The 17,346-nt window shown below is 43.4% G+C and overlaps 1 protein-coding gene across 4 annotated transcripts in view; it reads right to left on the bottom strand.

The window, feature by feature from the left end:
• The window catches only part of ARHGAP6 (Rho GTPase activating protein 6), a 184,243-nt gene extending 169,265 nt beyond the window's left edge, over positions 1-14,978 (bottom strand). For 2 of the 4 annotated variants that reach the window (XM_081907543.1, XM_081907542.1), the window contains exon 1: positions 13,907-14,048. Coding sequence is in view for 2 of the 4 variants with exons in the window: in XM_081907547.1 (XP_081763673.1) it covers positions 13,907-14,458 (552 nt within the window). In the remaining 2 variants the exon portion in view is untranslated. Of the gene's footprint in view, positions 1-1,278; positions 1,492-13,906 lie in introns of those variants that run through there. The other 2 variants (XM_081907545.1, XM_081907547.1) reach the window with 2 other exon arrangements.
• Positions 14,979-17,346: the final 2,368 nt, after the last annotated feature.

Consider the following 17,346-nt stretch of genomic DNA (forward strand, 5'->3'; position numbering starts at 1 on the left):
CTGCCGAAACCAACTTTTTGACCACTGGACCCACTATTGGTATCGTCCGCTTAATGCACCAGAGCCTGTCTTTGTATGCAGGGAAGTCCCTAACGCACCAAGGGTTCAAGTCCCATCAGCTACCTTTACCTGGTTTAGCCACCTAGTCAAAGCCATTTCCCAGAGAGTGGCCAGGAATTTTGATCATTCCATTTCATTACCCACATGATCTTTGCAGCCATTAATGAGATAGAAGCTAACAATCTTAGAGGCCTCTCCACCTCACTTCCAACCACATTAAACAAAACCATCAAAACACTAGGTCTTATAATGCAGTCTGTAGTATTTGAGAGACATTGTGAAATTGTTCTCCAATAAAGTACAGCTGATAAGCATTCCCACCATACATGAAGAAGATGATCAGTCAGCCTGACAATTCCAGCATTTAAGGTCATTAACCCCATAAATTCTATTTAATCTTGCCAGGGTTTTTTAACCTCACACCAAACTATTTTTAGTTGAAAAGAGACAAATCGTATTTCCTCCTCTGCATTCACTTTTATGTAGCTACATTTAATATATCTATTACACCGCTGCTTGCACAAATAGGGCCCTAGTGTTGAGAATGAACAGATCCTAGCCATAAGTTTCAAGATCATTCTGACTTCATGCCAGTAGTGATGCGATGTTTTAACTAAAAATAAAAGCTAAAAATAGCTGGAGTTTAAATTTACAAAACAGGACTTTTCAGTGCTTGGAGCACTGCCAGGCTTTGAAAGTCTACATGCGGAATTCAATTATTGAACACAAGTATAGCCCAAATGTAATACTGAACTAAAAATGTTCTATTAATTAATGCCAATTAAGGGAGAGGTGGGGACTACACAGAGCTGCTGATTTTCATCAGTGTTCAAAACAAATCACATGTATTAATTACCAGCTGACAGCTAAGTTTCCATAAAGGGAAACAATAAGATGCCTCGGACAAGAAATGTGTATTTTCTATGGTCCAAATAGCTTTTTCTTGGCTTAACTTCACAGAGTTCCAACACCATTTCTCACCAATGGGAGTAGAATTAAATCAGTACTGATATCTTAGCACAGCCTTCACCAATCCAGTGCCTTCCAGATGTTTTGGACTACAACTCCAATCAGCTGCAGCCAACACTTGCTGGAGGGCACCAGGTTTATGAAGGCTATCTTAGTAGCATATACTGTACTACTTCCTGCCATACATAAAACTTCCTCTTCCCCACCCTTGCATCCCACTATCCAGATTGCTCTGAAAGGGGTACTCACATAGCTTGTGAGGACTTCTGTATCCAGTGCAGCCATTTGAAGCTGTGGTGGTAGTGGTGCAGAGTGCCTTCCATCACCTTTGGTTGGTGGCCTAGCTACACTCCTACCTGGAAAAGAATAGCCTAATGTCTGCTGTCTACACTCTGTTGACCTCTAGATTGAATGACTGCAACATGCTATATGTAGGGTTGCCTTTGAAGTGGCTTTGGAAACTGCAGCTGGTGCAGCTACCAGGCAGCTGACCGGGGCAGGACTGTCTGAGCACATAACACCAATTATGACATGACTGCACTGGGTAACAATTAGTTTTTGTGCTCAATTCAACATCTGTGGCCCTTTACCGTGTGCTCCCTTGCAAGGGAGGTGTGTAGAGGGGCAACAAAGGAGTCGGTCTTTTCAATGCACTGTTGTGTTAAGAGATTTCAACATTCCCATCAAGAAGGCATCTAGCCTTACAGATTAGGACTGTTATGGTCTCCATGACAACCATGGGGCTATCCAAATACATCAGAGGCCCAATATACTTTTGTCAGTTTTGGAGACCAAGCAGGTTAGATCTATTAAAAACATTAAAGGGAGTAGATGGTACTCAGACAGTTGTCATAGACAGACCATTGCCTGGTGAAGGTTGACATAGTTGTGGTGTAAAGGTGGTGAACCTATTGGAGACCTATGAAATTCAAAGGATTCCTGAAGGCTCTGGATAAAATCCTGCCAGGGCTCCAGTCCTGTTCCTATCAGGGCTCTAGTCTTGCTGTGGAATGACAAGAGGCATAAGACAATTGATGTGATCACATGATCACGCCATAGTGTAAGTAGTAAAAATCTTGAAGAGAACCTGATCTAAGATGGGTGAGAGCAGTGCTTTTTTCTGGGGGGGGGGACGCATACCCCTAAACAATTTCTGAATCTAATGGGAGAAGAAACTTAAAAAAATAAATTGTTAGTTTCTTCTCTAGCATGGTGAATCATCAGTTCCATTGCTACCCCCGATGGCGGCCTCATTTCCTGTCATGGTGTTTCCTGAGTCTCAGATGGAAGCAAGAGTTTAATGTGTGAAGTAGGAGTTGGAATCTAGCACAGTGATCGGTCAGTTTCGTTGTTAACATCTCTGATGGCAGCTTTATTTCCTTTCCCAGTGATTTTCTTGAGTCAAAATGAGAGCACCCCTAAACATTTTTTTAGGGAAAAAAACCACTGGGCGAGTATATTATTTGAATCTACCATCTAGTGGGGAATAAAGGTTACTACTTCTCCACTGAGTAGCTGTCCAACAGAGCTCTTCCAAATTGTAAATAGGCTTATTACACCTGGCCAGTGGGGAAGATTAAGTGAGTTGTCGGAAGACTGCTGTGATACTTCTATGAAGCACTTTGAGGATAAAATTATTCAGATTCATATAGAATTAGAAACTGCAGTTACAACAAATTCTGAGAGGATATCCCAGGTCTTATTTTTTGATGTGCTTGTTATCATGGCCTGAAACACCACGGGCCCCTGAGAACAGGGAGAGTGCTACCCTGCCTGTTCTCCTTGACCTCTTTGTGGATTTTGATACCATGGACCACAGTATCATATTGGAATGGCATAAAGCGATGGGGACTGGGGACATGGCTTTACTGAAGTTCCACTCCTAGTTGCAGGATTGAGTCCCATGGGTTACAAAAGGTAGCGGGGAAATCTCAACAGCATCACAGTTGAGCTGTAGCATGTTCCATTTCGTTACCCATTTTTTCAACACATATATGAAGCAGTGGAAAGACGTCATCAGGAGATTTGGATTAAGGTGTCATCAGAATGCTGCTATCACTCAGCTCCCTCTGTTGCATCTCAATCAAGGTGTCTGGAGGTGACAACAAGCTGAATGAGAGCCAACAAATTCAATTTTAATTCAGATAGATGGCAGTACTATGTGTGTTTGGTGTATGAAACCTGTCCAGAATAGGGTAGTGCTCCCCTGGAAAGATCAACAGGAAATAACTTGTTGGTGATTCCATCACCTCCAGAGAGCCTTTTTTGTGGTTCCCACACTCTCTGCCTTCTGATATTTGCCTGGCCCAATTCTGGGGACTGTCAGAAAACACAAGGCTATATATTTTGACTCAGGCTTTTGGGAATGTGAAATTCTTGCTTACTTTCTGCATGTAATGTTATCAGTTGATTTCTATTTTAACTGTTTATTATCTTTTGTAAGTTTATTGTTTTAATTGTGATCTTTGGTAAGTAGCAGGCAATTCATATGAAATATGAATGTTATTCTGCTTCCCCCGGTTCACAAAACAATAATCATTTAGGGTAGGTGGTAAAAGAGACAATAGCCTGCAGCAAAGCAAAGCAGAATTCAGCTCCACTTACCGAGGCATGCCTTTTGAGGTTAAAATTAGACCTCACATTGCTTAATATGCCGACATGTGAACAAAAAGATAGCTTCTGCCATCACATCTAATTTGGCCTTAAAAACAAAGATTAATCTATTTTTCTTAGCAATAAAAGATAACCAGGCAGAATTTAAGACTTTATTAAGCACTGCTGTAAAGAAACATGACTCATAATATGGCTGTCATTGAGGCCCGCTTAATACACGACCAGGGTTAAGTAAACAAAGTTTGATCATGACTCTAAGCAGCAGTGTTCAGCTGAACTCAGTTACTGCCTGCACAAAAGGTCTAGCTGGATGAATATTCAAACAAGGCTTTCAACCTCATGATTGTTGGAATTTACTAAAGGAAATTCCTTAGGACCTCAGTAGTTCAGTTCTCCATGTTATCCCTGGAAGAGAAGTGCGGGACCAATGATAACAGAATCCAATGGAAGAAAACCATGGGGAAAGGGAATTGAGCTAGACGAATACTGTCTAAAGAAGTCACCCTTGTTGGTTCCTGAAATTCATTTTGATTGTGCAGATAAAATATAACAGATAGAATTCCACAGGATGTGATGATGGCGTGTGAAAACAGTCAAGATCCAAGGATCCCCAGGCATGCACCACCAGATGGTGGAGACATCAGGATCCTCACTTAGTCACAAGTGGCTGACAGCCAGGTGCAAAACACACCTGACACCTGGCAAATTTTGAACATTGCATCAAACCATGTAAACTTTACCAGGCATCCATCACCCCATAGCATCCTTGCTTCAGAATCCAGCTATTGCTGGACTTCAGATGTACAATTAAACTCTCAGGGAAAATAGCAAGTATACTATTAAAGCCACAAGTGAGTGCGTATTTTCAAATGAGATTATGAAGTAGCAGCACAGCTGCTTGGATAAGATCCTTTGGTTCAGAGGAATGCCATCCACATTCAAAACTATCAAATATATCCTTCTTCCAAACAAGATGTTGTAATAAACAGTTAAGTCTCTGAAAACACACATAGACAAAAGATGTACCACTAATGAGAATGTGGTTGAAACTGGGCAAAAAGATATATATATGATGAGAGAAAACTGTTCATAGTTTAGCCAAGAAATGCCTTCAAAGTGAAATTTAAGAAGTCCTTTGGTGCTTGTTTTTAACCTGCAGGCAAACCAAGTATGGTTATTTCCTCTTGCCTTACATTCTGTAGGCTCCAGTCTTTCTAATGCTTACAATCCCTTTGACATTGATTATGCATCTTCTGAAAAACAGAGGAATAGTTTGGGTAGTATGCCAAACAATCAATTGTACCTAGGTTCCTATGGGAATCCAGCCCAAAAGTTTATTCTATAAATTAGATATAATACCTCCTATGGGAAGCAAATGACATAACAGAATGAAAAACATTTCCTGTTTGAGGAATATTTTTAGATTGTTCAGAGCGCCAGAGAACAAAAAGAAATATGAGCTGGGTAACTGCTCACCAAAGCAGCTCCAAGCAGGGCTGCAAACACACTCACCATACATTTAAAGCACATGATTTCCACCAAATAATCCTGGGAACCGTACTTTTTTAAAAAATAGAGTGCTGGCAATTGTAGGGGTAAACTACACTTACCAATAATATTTTGGAGAAACAAAGTGTTTTAACTGTCTAGATTCTAACTAGTGAAATGTTGCAAGTGTGCCATTTTGTTTTGTTTAAAAGATAACGCATGATACAATACAAATCCTAAGTGTAAGTAGTAAGAACAAACTAATAACTAAAACTAAGGAGTCAAATTACCTTGGCATTAGCAAAGTAGTACTGGAACCACCACAACATTCAAGTAGCACTTGACATGGGCCTAGTTTAAGTACCACTGGCAGAGTAAGGGGAGAAGTATCAGAGGGGTATAACTATACTTTGCCCATTAAGGTGAAAGGTTTTTGTTTATATTTCAGTGCATCCAGCTAGGCTGTGTTCTGCTTTCCCAAACTATTACTTCCAAGCCAAACTTGAAAACAAAATAGTATTCAGTCAATGGATCACCTACTGTGTAAGAAGAATTAACAATAAATGTTTCTAGCAGTTCCTGAACCAGATATTAAGAAATTCAGGGTTGCTTGCCAGATGGCAAACTTAGGAGCTTTCAGTTTAAATAGCAGAACAACCATCGGCTATCTTTATGTGAACACTTAATCACATTGGCAGATAATATTGTAATCCTCCTTGGGCCATGTACAACACAAGCATGCAAGATGTATCTGTAAGACAAGGACAATCCACTTGAAAACTGAACATATCTTATTGCTGGCTCTTTCAAGAGTCTATTTACAGAATCATAACCAAGGAAAGGAGTGTATATGCTAAAGAACAGGTGCTGCTTTTGTAGGGTAGCTAAGTCTTTCTTGAAGGACAATAGCACACAATCTAGGTCACATGTAGCGTAGGCATGAAGCCTTGCTTGCATTTCTCTCACCACCTTTTCCAGAAAGATCATTCAGGTTCACTCCAATACATCCTAACTGGGGCCGATGGGAATTGTAGTCCAAAACACCTTGAGGGGGTTGGGTTGGCAAATGCAGCATTAAAAAGGTAGCCCTACAGGGTCGTAAATGAACTACCCTGAACAGGAAGTTTGCTGTATTATTTTGCTCCATGGGTTTTACCTTCCATTTTGCTCTTGCTTTCAATAGTAATCCCTGCGTTTATGAATATTTGTACTTTCTATTTTGTTAATGTTGAAAATCAATTAAAAATATATTTTACAAGTGGTTCTGGGGCTCTATCAGTTTTGTTATCCAACAAATACCTCTGTTTAGAAGGGCATGAAGGCGGTGCATGAAAGCCCCATTCCCAGTATCCACATCCCCACAGGAGGCTCTCACAAACTGAGTACAAAAGTTTGAAATGGCCTCGAAATTGCATCTAACTGATCCAGAATCCAATGTTATCAAGGGTCCAAATCCGACACTTCTAAGCACATTCATTCAAACACTCTTAGAAGCCCCATTCTTCTGCTCAACATGGAAAAGTCAAGGTAGCACATGCTGGATATGGATGTTTGAGGCTGAAGCAGTGCACATGCAGGACAAGAACTTTGGAGACAGGATATAAACTCTATACCCTCTGCACACTTACTCCACCCACACATTGCCTGAACACCCAAAACAGGGCCTGAGGTATCTTCCTATCAGGTTCACAATAATTTCCTTTGTGGGTTCCCCATGGATTCTGCAATGTACACAATGTACAACTGTCATGACTCCAAGAGATGCAGAAAAAGTTGCTCTGCAGTATCACCCTTCTAATCATTATGAGGGACTTGTTTTGAAATCTGAGGACCATAAAAGCCTTTTGTGTAGATAGCTGGTCATAAAAATAATTTGCGAATTGGAACAGGTAAGGGTAGGGGTAGAATACCACAGGTAAGGAGACAATAATCAAGCAAAATTCTATCTATATTTTTCACCCTCAAATCGTTTTCCACAGGAGTATGAATCCACTCCAGAGATTGACAGTCAATAGATAAAGTCTGTGTTTTAATTTTACAGCAGTACTCCTCACAATCTGCTTGTTCTTCAGCAATTGCTCAAAAAAGATTTTGAGCCTCGCCTGCCTTTCATCCAGCCAATGCTAGTTAATGAAAAGCAGAAAAACTGTCCTGAGAATACACATCTTGACAACTCAAAAACAATCTGTGGTCTATAGAAGCAGCAGGAGTTTCTAATGGCACACCTAAGGAAGACTGAAAACTTCATTTGAGGGATTTTTAGCTGGTCTGTTTCATATCATCCAAAGTGCCTATAAAATAGATGTGCAAGTAAACTTCTAGTAAATATCCTAAGGAAATCATGTTCTGCTCCAACTTAAGGGTATAACCAACACTGTATCTTACAGATGTTACTAGTCTGCAACTCCCATCAGTTCCAGACAGCATGGCCAATTATCATGGATGGTGACAGTTGTAGACTGCAACATCTGGGAGGCAGTATGTTGGCTAACCCCAAAATAATAAGTCCAAATACTGTTGAGAAGATATTAAGGATTTCACCTTACCCACAGGTAAGTTTGCCTTTTTTATTTATTACATTTATATTTATTACATATATATTTATTACATTTATATTACACATTTCCTCCAAGGAGCTCATGGTGGCATCCATGGTTCTCTTCCTCCTCATTTTATCATCACAAAAACCCTGTGAGGTAGTTTAGGCTGAGAGACAGTGACTGGCCCAAGGTTACCCAGTACGTTTCATGGCTGAGCAGGAATTTAGCCCAGGTCCTAGTTCAACCACTACGTCCTTTTCCTAAATACTGTACCCACCTCCCCCCCCAAAAAAAAAAATCAAAAGAAATTAAAAATCTTGCTGGCTTCATATCTTGTCCAGCCAAGGAGGCTTGTAGTAGTGTGTAGAGGAATCACTTTTACAGTGTGCTGACTGAGACAAGGTTTGTTCTGTATACAATGTTTACCATGTTTGTGGGGTCCTGAGAAAGGTTAAGCTTAAAATGTGAAGCACCCATTTCTGGCTGGCAGTTAGCTGCTACTTAGTTTTGTAAGAGGTATGGGAGAAGCTGGGTTCTTTTTATGCAGAGGAAGAAGAGTGTAAAATTTCACTTCTGGTTGGCTTGATGGATAGAAATTCTTGGTCACCCATTGGACAGAAAAAGTGGTTTGATGAGGAGAAAGAATTCTGTGCCATTCAAATCTTATTTGTCAAAGTGTAGGCATAATAGGTCAGTTCCGCCAATGTGTGAGGGTGTGACTGTCTGGGACTGCTGACTAGATGAAGAATCTGGAAGGGTAGGCTGAAAGCAGATGGCAAGGCAATGGCAGTAGTAAAGTAGGAATTCCTCCACGCACTTGGGTGAATCACCAGTAGTAAAAAGGAGAGGAAATTTTCTGCAAGTGGCAACTTGGTTCTGATGCATTAGCAAACTGTCAGCTGCTCTGGTGGACAAATTCCTGTTTCAGCAACCACCACGTTTAGATAGCAACACTCTTCATTGACCTTCAGTCAGAATTATGCATGCAGCTAGCATCAGAAGTTCACGCACAGCTACATCTCTGAAGTTCATCAATAACAATGCATAGCATGCCTGAAAGCAGGTGGCTAGATTGTTGACCAGATCATCTGCAAGATCACAGACAAGTGTAAGATTTGAAATACGGATCTGTTACAGCATTCATGCTTAAAGTCCTAACAAGCAGTTTGCATCCATCAGGGAAAGAAGCAGGACAAGGGGGTGCAGCCATCACCTGTGCCAGGATTTTACATCAATTACCAAGAAACCATCTTATGTATCATATATTGGATGTTCTAAACTGTAAGGCTGTGCAGCCTGTAAATGCATGTAGGATCTAGTACTCCATTTTCCTGTCTTGTCTTAGAATAATTACAATCAATAATTTCACATTTAAACCCAATTGCCTTTGCCAATATCTCATTGTGTGTTCCTGCTACTGAAACTGTGTTGCGCCTATAAAATTTGATTGCTGCCTAATAAAAAATCTGACATGTGGATTAGAGAAGACAAACATCTACTAGTTTCTCTACTCGTGAATAAAAGAGTCAACACCCTTTTGTATTGCCTATATAGCTACAAAACTTCCAATATGGTTTTGAAGCACCTAAATTCCATCCTCTTTGGGTCAGAGCTGATAACTAACAATCTCTTGCACATAAAACATAAAAACCTGCTTGGTTGCTAATGTGGCAACAACTAAGTCATGGGAGCTACAACTTCCTTTCTGTAAACTGCAAGTTGACAGAAAAGGAGCGGCAATATTGCATGATTTTACAACTCCAATATTATACAACTCATCTGAAAAGACTACTCATATGAGCAGCTCTTTGCAAAAGAAAAAAGGAGGCAGTGGTAGCTGATCACCTGTTCAGACTTGGTTCTGAAGTACTACTGATCAAGGCACTAACTAAGGTCATTTCCCGCTGACCTGTTTAATGGGCATTCATCCTTATTTGTTTGTGAGGAAATTCAATGACATTGTGTAAAGAAAGTGTTATCCCACACTTTCCAGTGCATCTTACTGTCACTGGTCTTATCGTAAAAAGTATGATTATTGGGGAAGCTGGTTTGTTTTGCAAGAGCTTCAAATAAGCTTTGACTGTGTGACAATAATCTGCCAGGATGTGACAATGTTGAAGCACCCTAAAAGTAGACAAATGTTTTATTTTTCTGCTTTGCAAAGATTCTTCACTTATTACTGAATCTTACAGTATGTGCCTGCAAAATAACTTACTTAAGAAAGTTACATCTAAACAGCTCACTTAAGAATGCTACACTGATGGTTCAGTCAGTAGAGCATGAGAGCCTTAACCTCAGGGTTGTGGATTCGAGCCCCACATTGGGCAAAATGTTCCTGCATTGCAGTGGGGTGGACTAGATGACCCTCGTGGTCCCTTCCCACTCTACAATTCTATGATTCAAAAACCCAAGGAAGGCTGCTTATGGCTGCAATGTGTATGCAATTGCTTCATCCCCCATCACTGTACAGGCCAACTAAAAACTGCATCTATCACAGGCTAATGGGGTCATGTGAACATATTCCGAGTCTCTCCAATTTTAGCAGCGCTTACTTACATTCAAGTAATACTAGTAACTGTACTGCATGCAAAGCTAGCCCTTTTTGCCTGGGAATGCTAGGTCTGCAGAGCTATTTCAACACCTGTATATATTTGTATACATCACAGCAGAGTTTTTGTCTGTTTCCTAAATCTCTGAATAAAATACAGTAACTTATCAACCTCATTGTGTTTGACTGAGTGTTACTCTTACTTTTGCAACTATTTTTCATCCATATATAGTCAAAATTAGTTGGGAGGGATATTTGCACTCTTTCCACCCAGAAGAGGTGGGTTAGTGCATATGCACCCAAGAATTCTAAATGAACCTCTGCATACTTGTCAACATGACAGAGTACACCACAGCTTCCTCAGTACGTAATATTGTACTACCACGTAGTTTACAAAAATGGCCTGAGTGAATACAGCAGAAATAATTAATCCTACCAGGGTCATGCATGCTTACAGTTAATCATTTGCGAGGAAAGTTTTATGTACGCATTACAACTATATATGGAATAAACCAAGGGTATAGCAATTGACCCTACAAACAGACAGCTTACTTTTCAATGTGAGCTTAAATAATTCTCTTCAGTTGGAACATATGAGGGGGTAACAAAAAAATAAATAAATCTCTTTATGCTTTTTGAGGAGTTGTATTCAGCCACAGAAACTATGCTTGATTATATCCTCTGATTTATCCTTTGGTTCCCATAAGGCAGAAATATAGGTTTAGAAATGCATAAGAAACAAAGTTACAATCCTTAGCCCAAATACCGTTATGTAGAAGCACTTTTACCTATCTACATGGCTCAAAAAATGCAGTGCCTTTGAATATAATTGGACCCCAGCAATGTACCATCCAAGGTATATCCCACACATTTTAACAATTGTTTGGGAGGGGTTACACTCAAGGGGCTGTCGTTTACCATCTAGCAAGGTGACGGACATGGAGAGGGGCATGTGCCATATTAAATCACTTCTTTTTCAGTCAATTACCCTGTAAGTTAGCACACCTGCTTCAGTTGCTCTGATACATATTACAGTTCCCAATTGATATAGATAGGATTTGTCCTCAGCCAACAGCCATAGTTAACTACATGCGGAGCACTGTGAAAGCACAGCTCTATATAGCGTTCAGAACAGCCTCATCTCCAGATCTTTTGCCAAGAGCCAAAACATTTTCATTAATGGAAGTCCAACAACAACCCATGCGCCTAATGTTACAATTATAATTCATATAGAACAACCTAGAGTAGACATATAGAAACTTAATCAATAATTGGATAAGGAATCATGAGTTCAAAGTTTTCCACTACTTGAACTAATGTGTTCAGCACCAGGAAATTCTACATGTCCTAAGCACATTTTACAAACAGTGTTACATGGACTACTTGCCCTTCTGGCAAATTTACTGAAGGACATATCCAAATTATTTCCTTTTCTGTCTTTCCCATCCTCAGAGAAACCAGCCTATTACTGCTTACTGTTCTCTCACTCAGTGAGAACAGCACACAAGTTAAATAAAGAATAATGCTTGTAACACAATTCCAACAGATGCACATTTTGCTTTGCATGTGTTGTCTATTCCTACTCTCTACCTGCAGCACATCATAATATAAATGATATTAACTAACCAAACGTAGTCAAGTATTGATGCAGATGACAATCAGTGAAGATGGTTGTCTATCAGTAACTTCAACTACATGGTTATAAAAACACCCATTTTTGAAAACTGCCCTGTCACCTTTATGCCTCTTCAGACAGCAACCAATTCACACTTGAGTCTGTCTGAACAGGTTTGCAGCAAGTCATACATAAGGGATCCAGATAGGCTATCTGCCCTTAGACAACTATAACAGTGCTATATGCACATTGTATGCTTGGTGAGATGGAATGGCGTGAAGATTTTTTTTAATGTTCAAGCTTCTATAATTCAACTTTAATTATGAGCAACTGGCAGAGAACACATCCACTCTCTGAGTCATTGAAACATGTAACACAACCTAATGACAAGGGGGTGGGGGGGATAGTGGAACTAGCCACAATACAGGCAACACATTGTTCCCAAATACTGACATATACACCACAGAAGTACTTAACACCACCTGTCTTTACCCATGGAAATACAAGCAAGGCTTACTAGGATCCTACCCAGTATCATGGATTGGTCTCGTGGAATGTGCAAATCTTCCGTATTAAAAAAATGAATGCTACCAAACATGTTCTGAGCATCTTCCCCTCTTCAGTACAACCACTCCTGTATATAAATAGGATTAGGAATCAAGCCACAGGGGAACATCCAGACATGCTACAGCCCCAGAATCTGTTGTTGTAAAATATTAAATATAGAAACCTAAGACAAAGCACTTAAAGAAGACAGAAGGGAAAAGGGAAAGGTCTATACTTGAGGCTGATACCTAGGTTAACTTGGTGCAAGTAAGACATGCCTTAGTGCAGTGGTCCCCAATTAGCAAAGTACTGCAAACCACCTATTTTCAAAAGCCAGGCTATGGAACCCCTAGTTTTGATATCTCTAGGGTAGTTTTTTTGTTACGTGAATGGTGACACAGATCCCCTGGGGTCCAGAGCCACCAACTGGGAACCACTGCCTTTCAGTGCTTTCCCAGACATCGTGGTGAGTTCATGGAAGAGAAAATTGGAAGCAGAAATTTCCCAGTTCACAGTTCTTCACCCCCCAATACTGTCCATGCCTGCCATTCCATAATCAGAGACATGAAGAGTAAGAAAAAGTGGTTAACTTGGAAAGAGAGGGCCTGTGCCCCCCCCCCAAACATAGCAGTCAACTCCTGGGGGTGGAGGTTCCTTTGTCACCCTCAGTGAAATATTTGAGGGATCTGCCCCCCCCCAAATGAGTGGGCATTGCCATTCAAATGGTGTGCGTACGCGATGTCTTGTGATCAATCATGTGGGGTGGAGCTTACCTGGACCCCCAATATTTTATTCAAGTTGGCACCCCTGCCCCGAAGCCACCACCCTGTGACCTGGACCCCCACCTTCTGTACTTAATTCAGTGGTGGGGGCAGCCAAGGCACTCTCGGCAAGTGGGCAGCCCCAGGGCTGCCTACTTGAATAAAATATGGGGGGCAGGTAAGCCCCACCCTGTGCAATCGGTCACCTGATGCGGCACAAGCACACTATTTGACTGGCCTATCAACTTTAGGATGCGGGTGGCACTGTGGGTTAAACCACAGAGCCTGGGGCTTGCCGATCAGAAGGTTGGCGGTTCGAATCCCTGTGATGGGGTGAGCTCCCGATGCTCGGTCCCTGCTCCTGCCAACCTAGCAGTTCAAAAGCACGTCAGAGTGCAAGTAGATAAACAGGTACCGCTCCGGTGGGAAGGTAAACGGTGTTTCCGTGTGCTGCTCTGGTTCGCCAGAAGCGGCTTAGTCATGCTGGCCACATGACCCGGAAGCTGTACGCCGGCTCCCTCGGCCAATAAAGCGAGATGAGCGCCGCAACTCCAGAGTCGGCCACGACTGGACCTAACGGTCAGGGGTCCCTTTACCTTTACCTATCAACTTTGGGAGGGGGCGTGCGCCCTCAAATATTTTATTGGGGGGACCTCTGCCCCTGGGAGTTGGCTCCTATGGGCAGCCCAGACCCAGACCTTGACCACCGGCCTGGAGACTGAATAGGGAAGCTGCGGACCAAGTAGAGCAAAGCCCAGTTGTCTACCTCGGATTTCCACACGACGTAGGCGGACGCATGGCTGCTGGGCAGCTGCTGGCCTTTCCTCTGCTGGAGCCACTTTCGGGGAGAGAAGAAGATGCTGTTGGCGCCGCCGCCGCCGCCGGGGGCGCTGCCGAGCGCCGAAGCGGACGGCGCGCGCGCCAGGAAGGGCAGCTCCCACGCGGTGTGCCTCTTGCCTCGAGGGCTCTCGTAGTCGAAGTGGAAGCTGCCCGACGGCGACTTGTCGAGCGGGGTGCTGGGCGTCGAGAGCGACGGCGGCGGCGGCGGAGGAGTCGGCGGAGCGGCCGGGCGCAGCAGAGCGCGCGAAGAGAAGGCCGCCAAGCACTCGGCCGAAGGGCTGCCCGCCGCCCTGGCCCGGGGAGCGCGGAGCGAGCCGTCGGCCGCCTCTTCCCCGCGGCCAATGACGGCCGGGTCCAGGCTGCGGGTCTGGCGGAGCCTCCGCTTGGAGAGGCTCTTCGGGGGGAAGGAGGGCGAGGCGCCGGGCGCCGGCGAGGACGAGCAGGAGAAGACGCTGTTGAGCAGGCTGTGCGCCGACATCCCGGCGGCGAGGCGGGAGGACTCCCCTCAGCCCCAGGCGCCTCAAGGAGCTGCCGCTGCCGCCGCCACCCTCTCCTCCTCCTGGCCGCCGCGAGGGGCTGCTCCTCGCATGCTCGCGCTGAGGCGGCGGGAGAAGAGTTAGCGAGAGAGGAGGGAGGGGAGACGCCGCTGCTTTTTATTCCGGCGCTGCTCCTATGGAGCCGGCGGCAGCTCACCCTTCCCTCCCTCAGGCGCCTCGCCGGCACGAGAGGCGGCTGCTGCTACTGCTGTCGCCTCAACAGGCGCTCGCGCGCTTCCCTCCTCGCCCGTGGGGCTTCGGTGGCCGCGTGCTTGTCCTCCTGGCCCCGCTCCCGCCAAGTGAACTCCGCGGTTAGAGCCTAATTTGGCTGGAGGAGGATGCAGCGGGCGCTTCGCCCTCCTCGCTCCTTCTCTCTCTCTCTCTCCCCGCCGGCCCGGCCGGGGCCCCCACCTGAAAGGGAGGCTTGGCTCTCTCCGCACAGGCTCCACAAGCAGCCGCGCTCTGAGGCTGACCAGCCCCGCGCGTTGCGTTGCCCGCCTTCCCAGTTGCGCAATGGGCGCCGCTGCTTGGAATCTTTTGTCAGGTCGCTGTCCCACAGCTATTGGATTTCACAGCACGCTGCTGGTCGATGTCGGAGCAGGGCTTGATCCGAAGGAGGAGTGCGTTGCAGGTGGCTGTTTTTACCTGCCCGCCTACTCCGCCCCCTTTTGCGTCTCCTCGGTGGTTTTTTTATACTGTATATTGTAGAGGAAACGGGACGGTTCTTCTTCTTATGAGAACTGGAACCTGGGAGTTGCCCTGGTCTAAATGTGACTAAAGGAGGAGATGGCATTTGCAAATGCTCTCCATCCCTCTTTCCATTCTAGTCGTTACCTGGCATCGTGTGACCGGTATACCTAAAAGTGAGAAGTGGGGGAAGAATTCCTACTAGTCTAGAAGTGAAACCAACCTCACAAGTTCTCCCCGATCTTGGGATGCTTGCAGGGGGCTTAATTTCCAAACAGTTCATTTACAACAGGGTTTTGTTTTGTTGCTTATCTGATCTTCCGTAGAAAGGGTAAATCCAGATTAAACGGGGCCCAAAAATAGCAATTTGGTATTTTGATGCCAACAACATTGTATGGATTCTGGTTTTTTAAAAAAACAAAATGCATGCAAGCACTGGAAGCAGTGATCTAGAAGCGCTCTTATTCACAGCTGTAAGAAAAGTACTTCCTACATAGTTAGAAACATCTTTGTCTGTTTCAGGTGTTTAGAAGCTAAGCCCTAACACCCAAAATAGGTTCATGACCAAAGTTGGTGAGTTGCACTTCAAACAGTGTTAGAAACTGAGAGATGAAAGCTAGGAGCTACATGGCACCTTAAACTTATGTTATGGGTGCAACAACGGAATGTCTAGGCACACTTTTTTGTATAACAAAGCTGAAAATGAATGAACTGCAGCTGAAATATGTAAATTTTTCACATGGTCTAGTCCTTCCCTTGCCCACCCCCCAAATATTCTTAAGAGGGTCTCTTCTCCAGTCTTCAGAGAGCGGCTGGAAGTGGGGAGGCAGAAGAGGGTCCTCCTTTTCTTCCACTCTGCAGTTTTAATCTGAAATCTTAGGTGCAGTACTGCGCCCAGAGCTCAGAAACTGCACTAATTAAATTTCCTGTCCAAAATGTGCCTAGAATAATGGGGGTTTCGAACACTGACATCAATTGATTAGATCTCTTTCAAAGTACCTTGAAAATTTGTACTTCCTGGCTCTAGATTTGCCACTTGTTGCAACAATGTAAAAACAAAATAGATTTTTAAATATCTATCTATCATCTATCTCTTTTTTGCACTTTCTCCATGTCTCATGAAAAGAAACTTCATTTTTCCAACACTTAGGGCTTTGGTGATTTTTCTCTATATTGTTACAAAAACATGACTGGCTGTATAAACTCCCAACATACGAGCCATAAAAAAATCGCTTGACACATTCCCTTCCTATTATGGGCTGCTTATAAAATACCATGGCAAGCATTCTTCTGTGTCGGCTATGTTGGATACTTTTGCTCTCTTGCTTACGATTACTGTATACATTTATTTAAACAACATGAGCCTCTGGGCTGAGTTCAGAACCCTTCGCTCTTTCCCATTCTATTGAAACCCAGTTGCGTAATACATGTGTAAGCCCCATAACCGCTTTTCTAAAAGATGAATTGCAAATACAAAACCTATTTATATAAACATGTTCACAGCAAAGGTTTTCTCTCAAAGTTTATCCAAAGTATTTACCATATGTTCCTCTCTGCAGGGAAAACCCCACATGTCCATTTATTCCGCCATTGTACTTCTGCACAGTGATTTTGAATCATCTGCAGAAAGAGGCATGTACTGTACCTCTTCCCAGCATATGACCAGGATGGTCAATGAGAAGTACTTCCATTGGATTGTGGAGTATCACCTTTGGATTGCATTGGTTCCTTCCAGTTTCCCCTTCAAGCAGATAGGAGTACAGGCTGATAAGCTGACTCCCAGTGGGATGGCATCAGGGAAGTTGAAGTACCCACATGAGAGCAAAGCAACTTAGAAAGATGCACAATTATAACTCTTAACATTTTCTTTGAGCTACTCCTCCCCTTGATGGTGAAGACAGAAGTTAGTTTAAAGACATTAACTGCTGGGCACATTCTCGGACAAAATCACAGATATAAGCAGAGGGAACTGTGAAGCAATTCCTCAATACCCAGGAGGTTGGATTGCACCAGCATCCCACCAGTACAGGTTGGACAGCTTGAAATTTTCATGCAGACAATCTGAAAACACCCGATTAAGTTTTGGAGAGTCCTCATTAAGGACAGTCACTTCCCAAGGTAGTTTCTCTCTTCCAAATCCACA

This window comes from Podarcis melisellensis (assembly GCF_964234715.1).
Source record: "Podarcis melisellensis genome assembly, chromosome: 4".
Classification (NCBI taxonomy): domain Eukaryota; kingdom Metazoa; phylum Chordata; class Lepidosauria; order Squamata; family Lacertidae; genus Podarcis; species Podarcis melisellensis.